At 51.8% G+C, this 15893-nt stretch overlaps 1 protein-coding gene across 1 annotated transcript in view; it reads right to left on the bottom strand.

The window, feature by feature from the left end:
• Positions 1–643: 643 nt before the first annotated feature.
• IL11RA (interleukin 11 receptor subunit alpha) overlaps positions 644–15893 on the bottom strand; it is a 45251-nt gene continuing 30001 nt past the window's right edge. Inside the window, exons 4-13 of the mRNA XM_063295911.1 lie at positions 14222–14388; positions 13926–14040; positions 11878–11910; positions 5328–5491; positions 4012–4175; positions 3665–3806; positions 2565–2660; positions 2139–2241; positions 1905–1987; positions 644–1300 (exon numbers count right to left, since the gene is read on the bottom strand). Of these exons, the coding sequence (XP_063151981.1) occupies positions 1284–1300; positions 1905–1987; positions 2139–2241; positions 2565–2660; positions 3665–3806; positions 4012–4175; positions 5328–5491; positions 11878–11910; positions 13926–14040; positions 14222–14388 (1084 nt within the window). The 3' untranslated portion in view covers positions 644–1283. The remainder of the gene's footprint in view (positions 1301–1904; positions 1988–2138; positions 2242–2564; positions 2661–3664; positions 3807–4011; positions 4176–5327; positions 5492–11877; positions 11911–13925; positions 14041–14221; positions 14389–15893) is intronic.

Genomic DNA, 15893 nt, shown 5'->3' with positions numbered 1-15893 from the left:
AGTTTTATGGACTTCGTGCTGTTGAAGAAGCCTCAAAGAGGGTTCCAGACATTCAGACTGGAGTCTCATTCCCTGAAGATCGGGGGGGGGGCAGCATGAGACACAGAAGCACACACGAGGTCAAACCCACCATCCGGCCTGCAGGGGCGACATCCAGTCTTCTGACCAGAAAGGTGAGACTCAGCGCTGCCGGGTTGCACACTGACCGCCTCCCCCCACGCGCCCACGTTCCTCGCTTGTGTTGAGAGGCGGATTTTCCTTCTGCTGGCCTGGGAGGAGACATAGAGCCCACCCCCCCCATTCCTGAAGTCTGCCCTTGGTCACCCTTTGGGTGAGAGGCAAGCAGGTGCCCAGCAAGCTGCCCCTCCTGTGTGCCCAAGGCCAGTGTTCCTTCAGGGCCCATTGACTGCCCTCTGCCCCCGCAGGGCACTTCAACTTCCAGGGCACAGGTCCCCCGTCCTTCCTGGCTGGCATTCGGCCTGCCCCAGATACGGGTCGCTGTGAGAGTCAACAGCAGGTTCCCAGCCAGCCTGCCCGGGGAGCCTCTGGCCAAGCTGCCACCTGCAAGGCTCTCTTGGCAGAAAACAAGTCATCTTCTCCAGAGACTCCCCATGCCAGGAGGGTTTGCACTGCCAAAGATTAATTAAAAAACCCAAAATGTGAAATTTAATACTCTGAACCAAACCAAGCGCAGATGTATCCGCACACAAACACACGCGCGTGCGCACACACGGACCTGCAATTGGCATATGGGGAGATCTCTGCCATTGCCTCTGCCCGGCCAGGTTGTCCTCCCCCACCCCCACGCCAAGGCAGCTGCCAGTTTCCTGCAATGTTGGTCCCACTCAGCAAGGCCATCCTGGGCTCCCTGCAAGGCCTGTGAGGAGTCTGGTTCCGTCAGTCTGCAGGCTTTAGCTTCGTGGGAGAAAAGGGGGTGTGAGGAGGGAGGCTCAGGCGCCCCCACCCCTTTGCCCCAACAGCTGCTCCTGGGTCTCAGTTTCCGCCAGGAGCCGCTCCTTCACCGGTGAGTCCAAAATCAGCAGCGTCCGGCGTCCAGCCTGCTCGTGGCAAAGGAGAGGGGACCAGGCCGGGGCCGCGGATGCCATGCCAAGACCCGGTAGATGAGCAGCTTTTCCAAGGGTGGCAGGGAAGGGCAGGGTGCCCGGGTCACGCTCCCTGGAGAACCAACGGGCAGCTGCAGTCGGTGAGGTCCGTGGCGCCCTGGGAGGGAGGGAGGGAGGGAGGGAAAGGAGGCCGTTCTGCCTGACGGAGGCAGAGCTGTGCTACAAGATCTGGGCTTCTGCAGAGGAAGAGAGAGGAGATGGAGGCTGGTCAAGACAGGATGGAAACCAAGGTTGCTCGCGTGCTTGCATTTCGCCTAGGAGAGGTGGCAGACCACCGGTGGGACCCCAGAATTGCCAGCCAGCAGGGACATCCTACTTTTGCTCAGGCTGCCATTTGCTTTGGCAGTGGACAAAGGAAACTTCTGGCCAGAACATGTCTGGGTGCCTGGAAGGCCCTTTCCTGAGGGTGCACCATTGATTGATTTATTACTGGCTAGCTTCGGGGCCTTTCCATTCACGTCTGAACTGAGAATCTTGCAGGCCTCCAAACGTAATGGGATTAAAAACAATATGCAGCAACAATCACCCAGACTCCGCAGAACAGCCACGACAAGTGGAAAAACTCAGCATCCAGCACCTGGAGACTGAAAAACCCTTCCAATGGGTTGGGACCCACTCAAAGGAGTTTTTGCTACTGATTTGATTACGTCTCCACGGTCCTGTGCCCAGCAGGGTCCAAACTGTTGTGTGTGGAGCATCTGACCTGCCTTCTTGAGGGACACCCCAATTTAGGGGGCGCTGCTCTGCCCCTCCCCTTGCGGGGCCAGGCGCTGTACTCACTGGGCAAGGCCTTCAGGTGAGTGGCGGCTGCAAGCAGATCACGCTTTTTGTCAGCCCCTTTGCTCTGCTTCTTGGCGTGGATCCTTTCAACCAAAAGAGACAGAGAGAAGAGAAAAGATGGGGAAGGGCCTTCTTTTGCAAAGGCTGCTCCCACTGGTCCCAGGCTCCCTGCCAAGCTCCGCAGGTGGGTAGTTGTTTCCACCCAAGCGTCCCGTGCCCAGGTCATCCACCTACCACACCAGAGAGGCAAAGAGCAGGAGTGCCACCAGCACAAAGAAGGCAAAGACGCCGAGCGACACCAGCACCGCCACCTTCTCCAGGTGGTCTCTCTGGCCTCCTGGAGACAGAAGGGACATCCCTGAGCCCCTGCACCCTGCTGGCACCTCTGCCCAGACATCGCCCACCCCTTCCCAGCCAAGAGCTAAGGAGACGGGGCCAGATCCAGACCGTGCCACCAGAGGCGGCTGGAGACTCTGCACACAGAATGCCAAACGGGTGGGGCCCCTTTTGCCCTGCGAGAGCCCTTGGTGGGGGGGCTTTCCATAAGGATCCTTGCAGAGTCCTTAATCCTTGAAAACCAGAGCTCTGGGTCTGAAGGGCGGCCTCAGCACAGTGGCCTCAGTCTCCATGTCAACCCGTGGCTTCCTTCCACCCACGTACCGACTGGCTTGTCGTTGGGGGGTGGGGAGGGCTCCTCAGCTGGCGTCTCCAGCTCCATGGTAGCTGTGGCAGCTTCGCTGGGCTTGGCAATCTCCCCTGCAGGAGGAAGAGAGCAAATAGGATGGCCTGGGAAAATGCAGGTGGGGGACAGCTGCCCTCCCCACTGCCTGGCCCACGGGCTGTGCGTTTGTGGGGAGGGACTGGGAAGGCCATGCGAGGAACATGGAGTCGCACCAGAGCGATTGTGCCAGGCCCAGAGTCCCAAGCATGGCAGCCCCACAGATCTGGAGGGTCTCAGCTCAGAAGGGGATCCTGCCTTCTGCCATGCTTCATCCCCTTCAGGTTAAACAATGGCTCTCTCGCGCCACACATTTCACCACAAAAGGCAGACGAGGAGGAAGGGGGGGGGCAGCCGGCCAGCGCTGGAGGCAAAAGGCTGCATCTTCCAAGGGCCCCGTTCCCCAGGTGGAAAAATGCAGGGAAAAGAAATGGGAAAAGCCAGCCAGGAGCTCCCCCCCTCCATTCCTTCTGAAAAACGGAAAGAAATTAAATTTCACAAAGCTGCCCTAATACTTCCTTTTTAAATGACGCACACGCTGCATGGGTTAGGAAGAACATGCCTGCATTGCTTTCCAGCCTTTACTTCCCCAAACAATTTCCCCAAACAAGCCACAAGCAGGCTTTGCGGTCAGACTCTGGACAGAGCGTTTCAGCTCCTGGATCCAGAGGAGCCCCCAGGCCAGCTTCCCACCTCAAGGACAGGGGCCCAAGAGGAGGAACTCGGCCCTCGGTCGGCCCTGGGCTCGCTTGCCCTTGGTGCTTTGGATCCAGAAGCCACGTGAGCATGTGTGTGTGTGTGTGGGGGGGTGTCTTTTGGCCCTCCATTAAGGCTCAGGGCCTTGGCACTGGAGGAGACCTTGGCAGCAGTGCTACCCATATCTGCAAATAAGTCTCTCCTATTTCTAGGTTTGCCCAAGTTTTTGTCCCCCACCCCACCCCCTTTCCAAACAACCCACCCTGCCCTCCAGTCTTTCTGGCCATGGCCCTTCCCCCTCCATGCGATGCCCTTTCCCTGCCCACTGTCCACGCATGCCCCTTACCAGCCGCTGGCCAGCCTCGTGCCTCCGGGCTCCACTCGCTCCAGCTCCCGGCATCCAGGAAGTCCCTGGCCCCCACCTGGACCATGTGCTCCAGGCCCATGAAGGCATCCGTGATCACCTCAGACACCCTGGCCGTCTCCACCTGCCGAGCCAGACGCGGCCAGCTGTCAGTCCCCCCGCGCTCAGGATGGGGGTCTGGGCTCCACTCATACAGGGGATTGAGGGGCTGGGCAGAACCGACTGCCCTTCCGCCAGCCACCCCAAATGCGTGGGGCCCAGCGGACCCGTGTCCATAGAAGCAAAGCGGCGAGACCACCAAGACCCCAGCCCCTGCCCCCCCAACTCACCACTGACCAGGAGTTGTAAAGGACGGGCCGATAGCGTAGCCGGAACCGGAGCTCAAAGGACGGCGCCCTGGGCCAGGTGGAGGGGTACTGCCAGCTCACGCGCAGCCGCCGGGGGGCCTGGGGCACCGGCTCCACCCGCAGGCCCTCTGGCGGATCTGGTTTGGCTGGAGGGGCGGCAGAGGAGGGGGGCTGAGACCCTGGAGGGGGAAGAAGCCCGGGCCCTCGTCTCTTGCCCTTTCCCCACACTCTGGGCCAACTTGTCTGGGAACGTGGCCCTCCCCCAACTTCTCAGGAGTAAAGGGCTCCTCCCCTCCCCTCCCCTCCCCTCCCTCTTGGCCTCTCCCAGCCTGGAGATGCAAGGTCTGGGCCGCCAAAATGCAGGGAACCACAAAGGGCAGCAAGACTCAGCTCCAATACGGGAGCCCTGGGGCAGCCATTCAGCCCCCCCGCCCCCATTCTGAGCCAACCAGGGCGGCAGCCGTTAACCCCAAGATCAGCTAAAAAAACTTCTGATGGGCAAAAAGTTTCCCTGCTCTATATTTTGAATCATGAAGGTGCTGGGTCTTTCCAACCATTGTAGGCAGGACCGCAGGCACGAGCAGGTGCTGCGGAGATGAGGGAAAGGCAGGCACAGGGGCTGAAACAGTCATGGATGCAGGTTAAAAAGGACAAAACCAAATCGATTACGCATCTGGAAAGTCAATCTGCTTTACACGTCGCAGCATCCTCGTAGTTTGGAATAAAGGTACCCTATTTTATTTATTTATTTATTTTTCCCCTTAAAACAGGCTGGCCCAGGCTTGTCCTGAGCCACCAAAGCTCAGGAGGCAGCAGGGCAGGAGTTCCGTAAAGGAGTGAGCTGGAGCCCAAGCCAGCTGCCCCTTGGGGCAACGGGAACTTGCCCCTGAATGTGGGGAACTCTTTGGGGAGACGCGGGGTAGATGACCACGCCTACTGACACGCTGCGCTGCACAGGTGCCTTCACCTGCTGGACTGGAGGGGCTTAGAAGTTCCAGCCAATAAATACAGGTAGTCATCATTTAGCGACTGCCTCATTTAGTAACTGTGCACAGTTACGACAGTGATGGAAAAGTAACTGTGCTACCAATCCTTGCATTTATGACCTTCACAGGTCTGTAAAGCAAAGGAATGCTGAAATCAGATCATAAGCACAGTCACGGTTTCACTTAGCAACTGCTTCACTTAACGACTGAGTGGCCAGTCCAGATTGTGGTCACTAAACAAGGACAGTCTGTAAATAAAATCCCTTCCCTTCTGGCGGCCAGAAGGTTCCACCTCCAAAGGGCAGGACTTACTGATGTTTTGCACAGTGATGTCCAGGAGAGTGAAGCTGGATCCCAAGGGGTTCACCTCTGTCACGTTCACACGGTAGTTGGTCCAGAACCCGGATTTGCTGACTGTGCAGGAGAGAGGGAGGGCAGGATCCTGGACACACAGCCCCACATTGTTGCCTGGGGACCTGCTCACACAAATGCAAGAGGCAGCATTGATCCTGCAAAGCTCTTGGCCAAGGAGAAGGCCACCCGCCCCTTCTGCAGGAAGAGGACCAAAATCCAGTGGTCCCAGGGGCATAGGTCCCATAATCCCCAACCAGCAAGTCAATGTTCTTGGCAGAGTGCTGGAAAGCATTTGGCCCGAGAGATCAGAAAAATCACACACCAGGCATTTCTATAAAAATAAATTTATTTACAGAAAGCACAAAAACATATTTACAGGCTTGTGCATTCACACGCACTCAGAGAGCACCTGGAAGAGACTGTGCTGGAGGGCTACATAAGCGAAACTAAACAAGCTCTGCAAGCTGCCTTCCCCCAGGCAATGCAGCTATTAACACCCAAACTGAGGACAATTAAATTCGACCTCTTCACCCTGCCGATACTTAAGGAAGTACTCAATAACATTAATATCTGTAGCAGAAAACAATATACCAACACTCCCCTTTTTATGCTACGGAATGAGATGCAGACCAATTTTCTTTGTCAACTCTGTATGTCTTGGTAGAGCAAGAGGTTTGGTTAAAATATCAGCCATCATGTCTTTTGATTCACAATATTTTAACATTATTTCCCCTTTGGCTATCATGTCTTTAATAGATTGATATCTAATATCGCTATGTTTTGTCCTATTCTTGCAGGTTTCAGATTTTGCCATTGCAATACAAGCTTGATTATCCTCATAAACAGTTACAGGTTGGTTCACTTTCATGCCTATGTCTTTTAACAAATGTTTAAACCATACAACCTCATTACAGGTTTGTGCTAGATAATAAAACTCTGCTTCTGCAGTGGAAAGAGCAACAAGTGTTTGCTTACTAGAATGCCAGCCTAAGCTTGACCCAGCAAATTGAATTAAAATCCCAGAAGTGGATTTCCTGTCACTGACATCTGCTCCCCAGTCAGAATCGGCAAAAGCCTGCAATTTCTGTTCCAGAGGCATTTAGCTTCAGGCAATAATTCTTTGTTCCTTGCAAATACCTCATTAACCTCTTCAATGCTGCTTTTCCAGTAGATGTAGGCTTCTCTACCTGTCTACTTAAAATGGCCACAGAATTTGAGATATCTGGGCGAGAGTGATTTGCAATGTACAGTAAACTTCCAATGGCAGATCTATATTTCTCTGCCTCAGTTAATTGAGTTTCTCCTATATCTTTCTGAAAATCTGTTATCATAGGAGTAGAGACTGGTTTACAGTCTTGCATGTTAAAATCCTCTAGAAGCTTTCGAATTTTACTATGTTGGCTTAACAGAAAGCTACCATCCTTCTCCCTGTGTATTTCCTAGGTAATTTGTTACTGTTCCAAGGCTCTTTAATGTGAAATGGCTTTTCATGCAGGCTTCAAAATCAAGCCTTTGTTTTTCTGTTGATGTGAACAGCAGCAAATCATCAACATAAATGCACAGATACATACAGCCTTGTTTGTCTTTCTTCACATATACACATGGATCTGCTTTTCCTTTTTCAAAACCAAAATTCTGCAGTTTTTCATCTAATTTTTGGTTCCAGGATCTAGCAGCCTGTTTTAACCCCTAGATTGATTTTTGCAGTTCACAGACCAGATTCTCCCCTTTTTCATAGCCAGGGGGTTGCTGCATGTATAATTTGTAGTCTAAATCACCGTAGAGAAACGCAGTTTGAATGTCATAGTGGTGAACTGACATTCCTTTGAGTGCAGCAATTTTTAGCAGTAATCTAATTGATTCACCTTTAGTAACTGGTGCAAAAGTCTTGTCAAAGTCTAAATGTTTCCTTTGAGTGAACCCTTTTGCAACCAACCTTGCTTTATATTTTTGGATTTTGCCATCAGCATCCCTTTTCAGTTTGAAAACCCACCTACAACCCAGACAGCGTTCATTGGGAGGTAGATTTACCAGTTTCCATGTTTTATTTTCTTTCAAGGATGCTAATTCCTGTTGCATGGCAGAATGCCAGTTTTGTGCAATCTCAGGTGGTAAAGCATTCACTTGTTCTAAGGACTCAGGTTCTGTGAATATGTGAAAAGCCTTTACTATTTCAGCCTGAAAACATGATGGAGGAACGCCTTTATTACTCCTCTGAGATCTGTGAGGTAATACATGGCTTAAATTTTGAGTCCTATCACTTTCCTGAGAAGCATCTATCTCATCAGACAGATCTTCAGTTTGCTTTTCTGGTTTAATGTCCTCATCAGGCAGAATATTGTCAGCAAGTCCTTGCTGTTCCCTTGTAGTTAGATCAACTGGAGAGCTAGAATTTAATCTCCCCCAGTTTTGTTCAGCAAAAGAAGCGCTTTTGCTAATTATTAATTTCTCTCCCATTATGAACCTGTAGCTCCTTTGGCTTTGTTCATAGCCAACAAAGATGGCTTTCTTTGTTGTGGGGCCTCCTTTCCTTCTCTGCTGTTTTAGAATATGAACCCATGCAGTGCTACCAAACACTCTAAGATGGTTTACCTTTGGTTTCACACCATAAAACAAATGGAATGGAGTGTCCTGAATCACAGAGTTATACAGTCTGTTTTGCACATAACAGGCAGTAGATATGGCCTCTCCCCAATACTTAAAGGATAAATGTGAATCTTTAAGCATGCATTCCATTGCCTCTTGCAAGGTTCTGCCCTTTCTTTCAGCAACTCCATTTTGCTGAGGGGTGTAAGGGTTAGAAAGAATTTGTTCTATCCCCTTTTCTGCTAGGAACCTTTTGAATTTGTGAGAAAGGTATTCTCCTCCTCTATCACACTGGAGTGCAGATACAGGCCTTGGGAATTTTCCATTTGCCTATGTCACAAAACTTTTAAATTTCTCAAATGCCTCATCTTTATGTTTTAAGATGTAGATAAATGTGTATCTTGAGAAATCATCAATGATGGTCATTGCATACCTTGCTTGTCCAAGACTTGGAGCAAAAGGACCAATAATGTCAGAGTGTACAATTTCCAAAGGTCTAGTTGTAACTCTGTCACTGTGCTTACTCACAGGAGCTTTAAGTGTTTTGCATTCTTTGCAAACTACACAGTCTAAGTATTTATCACAGGGTTTTATCTTTAGGTCAGCACACAGCTGGGGCATTTGTGCTATATACTTGAAATTAGCATGACCAAATCTCCTGTGCATCAGGTGTACACATTGGTCATGATATGGCGTGTTGCCAACTGCAGCCTTGCAGCTTGGCTTCCTTGCATTTTGCACAATGTACAAGGAGTCTTTTAATATACCAGTAGCACACAATTTCCCATTTTTACGTATTTCGCAACCATTTTTCTTAAATGTTATGATATACCCTGTTGCAGCCAACTGTGCCACAGATAAAAGCTTTGACTGTAGATTTGGCACATACAACACACCTTTCACAGTTTCTCCCAAGCAGGATAAATACAAGTCACCTTGTCCCATAATTCTGGTCACAGACCCATCAGCCAAAGATACACTTTGTCTTTCAGTTTTAGACAGTGACACAAAAGAGCTTTTACAATTACATAAATGACAATTGGCCCCAGAATCTAACACCCATTCTCAGCAACCTGTGCAATTTGGGTTGTCTGAAGAGTCTTCTTCTGTGTTGCCCTTGTGTTCTTCTTCTCTGTCTTTTTACTCTTGGGTCTCAAGGCACAGTCTTTCTGCAAATGTCCAGCTGAACCACAAGTGAAGCATCGCTGGCTGGCTAGCTTCCGTTCCCTTCTTTTCCCTTGTTTTCTGGTACTGCAGCTTTCCAGAAGAGATGAGGGGGTCTTTCCTCTCTCTCCTCCCATTCAGCGAGTAAGCGCTGTGTAACATTCGATGGGGTGAGGTCTGCTTCAGGCATAGCCTCCAGGGTACAAATCAGCGTGTCCCACGTTTCATTCAATGAGGACAGGAGGATATAGGATTTTGTGAGAGGTGTAAATTCCATTCCTCTCTCCTGCAACTCAACAAACAGCTGCTGAATATGATGCAGGTGCTCAGGAAGGCTATCTCCTTCTGCAAGGTAGGCTTTGTACAACTTTTTTGTCAGGGTAACTTTACTCCCTGCTGTTGCCTTTACATATAAGTCTCTCAAAGCGTCCCAAAGTTGCTTTGCAGACTGCATGCCTCGCATGTGGACTAGCTGATTGACCTCCACTCCCAGGATAATGGTGGCTCTAGCCCGCTCATCCTATCTAAGCCATTCAGCACTGGGATTTGGGGGGGTTTGCTCACCAATTGGCAGCCAAAGATTCTCTCTGCGAAGATACATCTCCATCTTCAGGGCCCAATTCAAATAGTTGGTCTCTGATAGGCGCTCAAGAGGCATCGCTGAGGGCTGGGAGGTAGCCATGGCTTCTTCCTTCTTTTGCAAGTCACCTCAGCTGGCTTCTTTGTCCTGCAGACCGGCAGTGGCTGGAAAATCTCCAGGTGGCTCCAAAGAAAATCTTCACAGGTCTTTGCTACCTGCCTTTAATAATTGTGCATGAGGTGTAGAGCTGATCTCTCTGGGGTTTTACTGGGCTTCTTACTGGGCCCTTAACCTCTTGGCAGAGTGCTGGAAAGCATTTGGCCTGAGAGATCAGAAAAATCACACACCAGGCATTTGTATAAAAATAAATTTATTTACAGAAAGCACAAAAACATATTTACAGGCTTGTGCATTCACACGCGCTCAGAGAGCACCAGGAAGAGACTCTGCTGGAGGGCTACATAAGTGAAACTAAACAAGCTCTGCAAGCTGCCCTCCCCCAGGCAATGCAGCTATTAACACCCAAACTGAGGACAATTAAGTTCGACCTCTTCACCCTGCCGATACTTAAGGAAGTACTCAATAACATTAATTTCTGTAGCAGAAAGCAATATACCAACAAATGTATCTGGAAAGAAGTCGGCAGGGGTGCTAATCTGCACAAGCTGAGATGTAAACCCCGGCTTGGCAACAGACAAGACGTCTGCAGGAAAGCCACCAAGCTCAGTGAACGCCAAGAAGCCAACAGTCCAACCCTGAGCTCCAGATACTCCCCACTCTCGACACCTTTTGCATCCAAGCAGGTAAAAGAATGGCAAGCCCTTTATACTTGGGAAATTACACAAAAGACCCAAGGAGTCTCCCTCACTCCCAGAGACGCTAACTCTCCACGTGCAGGAAACTGTTTCAGTTAATGATGGAGAATTTGGTCTCCTCTTGCAAACAGTGACTTTCCCCAAGGGCTGTTCCAAACCCCTCCATGTCTGAGCCAAGGGCTCCTCATAGGTACCCGCTCACCCATCCTGCTCAGCCACTCACTCCCATCCCAAAGTGGTGGGGAGGGCTTATCTGCGACATACATAAAAAACAGGCAGAGCTTCGATTGCAGTTGCGGCCACCATCTTGACTTTTTTGACCATGCACTGCAGACACTTCTGCCTACAGGGAAATGCCCGAGGAACTGGCTTCAAGGAAGACACAGATCCTTCCTTGAGCTGAGAGCAGGGAGAGATATTCATCCACGTATCCTCATCCCTCCAGCCAAAAATAAACTGTTGAACCTCCGGTACTAGCTGAGAAGAGAAAGATGCATCTCTCTAGCACGGTGTTTCTCAACCTCAACCATTTTGTGTGGACTTCAATTCCCAGAATTCCCCAGCCCGCATGGTTAGCTGGGGAATTCTGGGAGCTGAAGTCCACATATCTTAAAATAGCTGAGGTTGAGAAACACTGCTTTAGGGAGGAAGGAGGGGTGGGGAAACAAGTATGGAGAATTGACATGATACCTGGAGATAGATAGGTCAACAAGAAAGTACTAGAAAAAAATAGGGAAATATAAATACCTTCAAATAGAGATTGAGTGAATGTGGAAAAAGAAAGTTGTAGTGGTGTCAATAGTGGTTAGTGCGTTTGATGCCACCCCAAAGTTCTGGAAAAGCACTTGGACCCAACAGGAATGGACAGAATCTCAACTCATCAGTTACTAAAAGTTGCACTGTCTGGAACAGGGCGTGTCTTATGACAATATAATTGGCTATCTTAGATCTTTGGGAAGAATTATTCAATAGTCAAAAGCACCAAATCCAATCAGAACTATTTGGTAAACTGTGTACATAGCAATTCCAACAACAACAACAATAATAACAATACACAGTATAATAATACATAGTAATATATAACAGTTTGATTTGTATCCTTGCTTTCTCCCTAATGGTCACGATTAATGCAAGTTTCCCCTTGCATATAAAATAGGACATAAAAAATAGAGAGAGAAATGGAAAATTCCATCGACTGAGGTTGTCCTCAGTTTGTTACGAACGATGCTCTGATGCCGCGATCCTGTCTCTTAGGTCTGTGCAGCAATCTGGATGTGAAGGGGGGAAGGGGTGCATGCGGGCACAGAAAAAGTCAGACCCGCATTTCTGGGCAAGACATGAACTGCAAAAGGACAGGACATACCTCTGCTCGTCACTTCCCTGCGACTCTCTTTTCCTGGGGAATGAGAAAGAGGGCAATGAAGGGAGAGAGCCAACTTTAGCTCCCCTGGGCATCCAGAGGAAATGGCGAGACCTTCTTCCCAGGAGGCCGGCCGACTGTCCACCTAGGATTTCAAGCAGCGCCAGCCTCAATCCAGAAGGCACAAGACGTGGCAGAGAGGGAGCTAACAGCGGCCTCCGACTGGCTTGTGAGCAGTCTGGCTGCTGCCCTCCTGGATGTAAGAGGAGTGGGAAGCTTGATGCTTGCATGCCAGGGGAAGAACCGGGGGTGGGGGTGGGGGGAACTGGACTTCTGAGGAGCCTTGCAACACTGTGAAGAGGAGTTGGGCAGTAAGATGAGTTTTTCCTCCTCCCCTTTATGTCTGTCTGTCTGTGAATATATGCCTTATGTGTTTTTCTTTCTTTCTTTCTTTAACCCCCCCCCTTTTTATAATTTTGTGTATTCTTATTCTCTTTTGTACTTAGTTAATTTAAAAAAAAGTTCCAAAAATAGAGAGCTTTTCCTCATCCCCAAATGTCTGGGCAAACTCAGGATAGCCCTCCTCGCAATCCAGTCGGTGTAGAGGGAAGTGCCTCTTTGGGCAGATCAGGGCCCCATGTGCAGCTGCCACCTGGAGCACACAGCTCTGGTCCTTGGCTTCTCCTCTCCGCCTTACGGAGACCGTTTGTGTCACCGTGCCAGGGGAATCAAGCCAGGGAGGCTGCCATTGCCCGTATGCCCCGGCAGCCCAGAGCAGAAGCAGCACTGCGGGAAGGCCGCCTTTGCAGGGCTCAGCCCCGCAGGCTCCCGCTGCTACAGAAAACTCCCAGTAGCTGGAGACCTCACAGCTCCATGAGTCCCCCAATCTCTCTGTCCCATAAGGGCAGGCCACTGAGTAGCAATGGGGTAACAATGCCCTCCCTGCATCACAGCTCACCCAAATTATCAGGGAGGATCACATCATCCAAGGGATGCGTGGGCCGGCTCACCAAAAGTTTGGCTGGCACTGCCAGCCCAGGACGAGAATCGCCTGCACGAGTCACTTCTGAATGAGCCACAGCCTGGGCAAAGCCAACTTAGTGTGAGAAACGGCCCATGTGAAGGGCCAGGAGGCAGGCGGTAGGAGCCATCAGAAGCCCCTGCCCCAGACCGTGGCTGGCAGGATCTGGATTGGAGGGCAGGACGGAGATGGAGCCCACGGGCTGGCTGCTAGCTCAGGCAGCCTAGGGGCAAAGCAGGAGCACTGGCTCCATCCCATGCATCGGATGAAGCCTGCCTTGACCACGGTCAACCCAGCACATGTAGGATCTCCACTCAGAAGAACACAAGGCCAACCTGACAGGATGTGCAGCCAGTTCTATTGACGCGTGGCTCAGAGGGCCAGCTGGGCCAGGCTGCCTGCTTCTAGCTGGGCCTGGCCAATGAACCAAGCAGGGCGTCTCCCCCAGTCTTCATACAAGCCCAGTGAAAGTCCCACATTGGACAGTTGTGGGTTTTGGCCCAAATTCCTCGCTGTCTTGCTTATTATGGCCCAAATCCACCCAAGACTGGCTGCTGCAGTGAAGATAGTGGGCCTGGAACAATCCTTCCCGCACCGTGACTCCGCTGTTCAGGAATGTCCACCGGCCTGTCAGAGAGCCCCTTTCCCGTGCAAGTTGCCCTCACTCCTTGGCTGGAAAGCCCAACCTTCTGGTCACTATCGATTTGGAAGGTGCAAGGGAAACCCGCGTGGGGGGTTGGGAGGGTCTCCGCTCACTCCAAGCGGGGCTTGGGAGACGACACGCCTGCGGGTTCCCCTCGGCCAGACAGTGGAAGAATCGTAAGGCCAGACGCAGAGGGAGGCAAAAGGACCGCAAGGGAGAGCGGCCCCCTTCTCCGCCCCCCAGCGCCCACTCCCACATTCCCCTTGCCCTGTTGATCTCAGCCCAGCTAGGCCTCCCCCTCCCCTCTGGGCGCCCCCGGGGCCCCTCCCAGGCCTCCTCGCTGCTCCCTCGGCTGCCCTGCAACCTGGCGCAGACTCACAGACCTACCGGTAGGTGGCGATGTGTCTGGTGGGCAGGAGCGTCTTGATGCTGGAGGCCCAGTAGCAGGAGAAGTTCTCGTAGTTGGAAGCTCTGCAGGAGACGGCGGGCGGCCCAGGGAGCCCTGCAGGCGAGGGAGGAGCCACTTGCAGGGAAGCGCCCCCAGATCAGAGCCCTCCAGCCCTGCGCGCGGCTCCCCACAGCCTCGCCACGGCTCACCACCCCGTGGCTTCCTGAGCCCCGGAGAAGCCCCAGGTGGGCCCCCAGGCAGGCGCCCTCCCCTCCCCCAAGAGACCCACACTTACGGCCAACCCGGAGAGCAACGGAGCCCAGGAGAAGCCCCCGGCCGTCGTAGCAGCTGTAGGATCCTTCGGAGGAGAGGTCCACGTGGGCCAAGAGGAGCTGGCCCTGCTGGACGTGGGAGCCCGTGGGCAGCCCCGAGGCCCCCCTCCACTGCCACTCCATCACAGAACTGGGGGCGGAAGAGCTGCCATGAGGCCAGGGGAGACCCGACAGCAGGAAAGGTTCCTCGGGAGACCAAACAGGGGGTCCCTCCCACTTTCTCAAAATACACATCAGGAGGAGAAGCTGCAAGCCGCCCCCTCCCCCCGTTGACTGCCACTCTCTGAACGGAGTCCCCAACAATTGCTACCAACGCCCCCCCCCCAATCCACTGCCCCTGGACCCAACAGCGAGGTCTTTCGAGAGCAAACTTAAATGCCGCGTTCAGTAGAACTACACAACATGCAGCGTCCATTTGCAGCTGCCAGGCTGGAAGGCGGAGGGCAGTGCCAGGAAGGTGGCTTCTTTCGGGGAGGGCATGGAAGTAAAGGACAGTGTCATGAGTGCTGATGGCGAGCAGGAGGGGGCCCCTATCCAGGGGGGAAAACGCATGTGTAGTACTGAGGAGTTGAGCAGCCATTCAAAGAGACACAGATCAGACCCGCCTTGACTTTCGGGGTTTATCTGTCTGGGTTTTCCCACGCTTCTTCAGTTTGTTAGGATTTTCTGTCTTATGTAGCAGTAATAAACACTAGAGACCTACTCCTCGTCTCAGCGTGATTTCTGACTGTTAGGACAGACAGCAAGTTCAGGAGAAACAAAAGGCGAGTGGAAAGCAACCAAGGACTTTTGCTACGGGGACGGTTTCTGCTGGCATTTCAGTGCCAATGGCTGCAAAACGGGGGCAGAAGGACAAAGTGGCTCCCTGCTTTCCTTGGGGGTTTCCCGTGCAGAAAGCTGGCTTTCCACCATAGGAATGAACAGTGTGCTAGACCAGGCGTGCCCCAGGCTGATCCAGCTTGTGGAATTTTCCTCTACACTTGAAATATAATGTTACCTTAAAATGTTTAAAACTGGAATGTAGGGTCCCCCCCCCCCCGCAAACAGTTTGTATAAAACCAAAAACCTTGAGGGATACTTTAAAAAAGACGGATGTGCCTTTTTGAAAACACACTTTAAGATAACAGCAGGGGCTCAAAACTAGCAGGTCTGGGGGAGAAGATCAAAAGGCTTCCTTCTAATAGAAGAAGGGTTGCGCTGTGGAGTCCTTGGCGCTGCCTGAGCTTGGTGGTTTTCCTGCAGGCCTTCCATGACCCGACCAGGCGACATCATCAGTGCGAGGGATGCTGGGCTTTGCTGCCTCTTTGTATACAGCAGCTTGCCCAGACAGTGTTGGTGGGGGTGTAAGTTTTCTACACCCCCAAAAAACGCTAGGGAATTTCTGGAAGCTTGGCATTCAAACGAATCAACCATCAATAGACACAGAGATAAATCATACTTATACACTACTCGAAATAGACAGTAAAAAAAAACTAAGAAGGAAACAAAAGGGCTGGGCACATCCCCTCCAGCAGCCCACGCACAGATAAGCAGGGATCAGCACCCGGCAAACAATCGGGCAGAGACAATAATCCAGGAACTGCCAAGGGGAAACCCCCACCCCACCAGCACTGGGAGGGCAAGCCGCTGCATACA

This window comes from Candoia aspera, chromosome 2 (genome assembly GCF_035149785.1).
Source record: "Candoia aspera isolate rCanAsp1 chromosome 2, rCanAsp1.hap2, whole genome shotgun sequence".
NCBI classification, from domain to species: domain Eukaryota; kingdom Metazoa; phylum Chordata; class Lepidosauria; order Squamata; family Boidae; genus Candoia; species Candoia aspera.
This window is presented reverse-complemented; position numbering and strand designations above follow the sequence as displayed.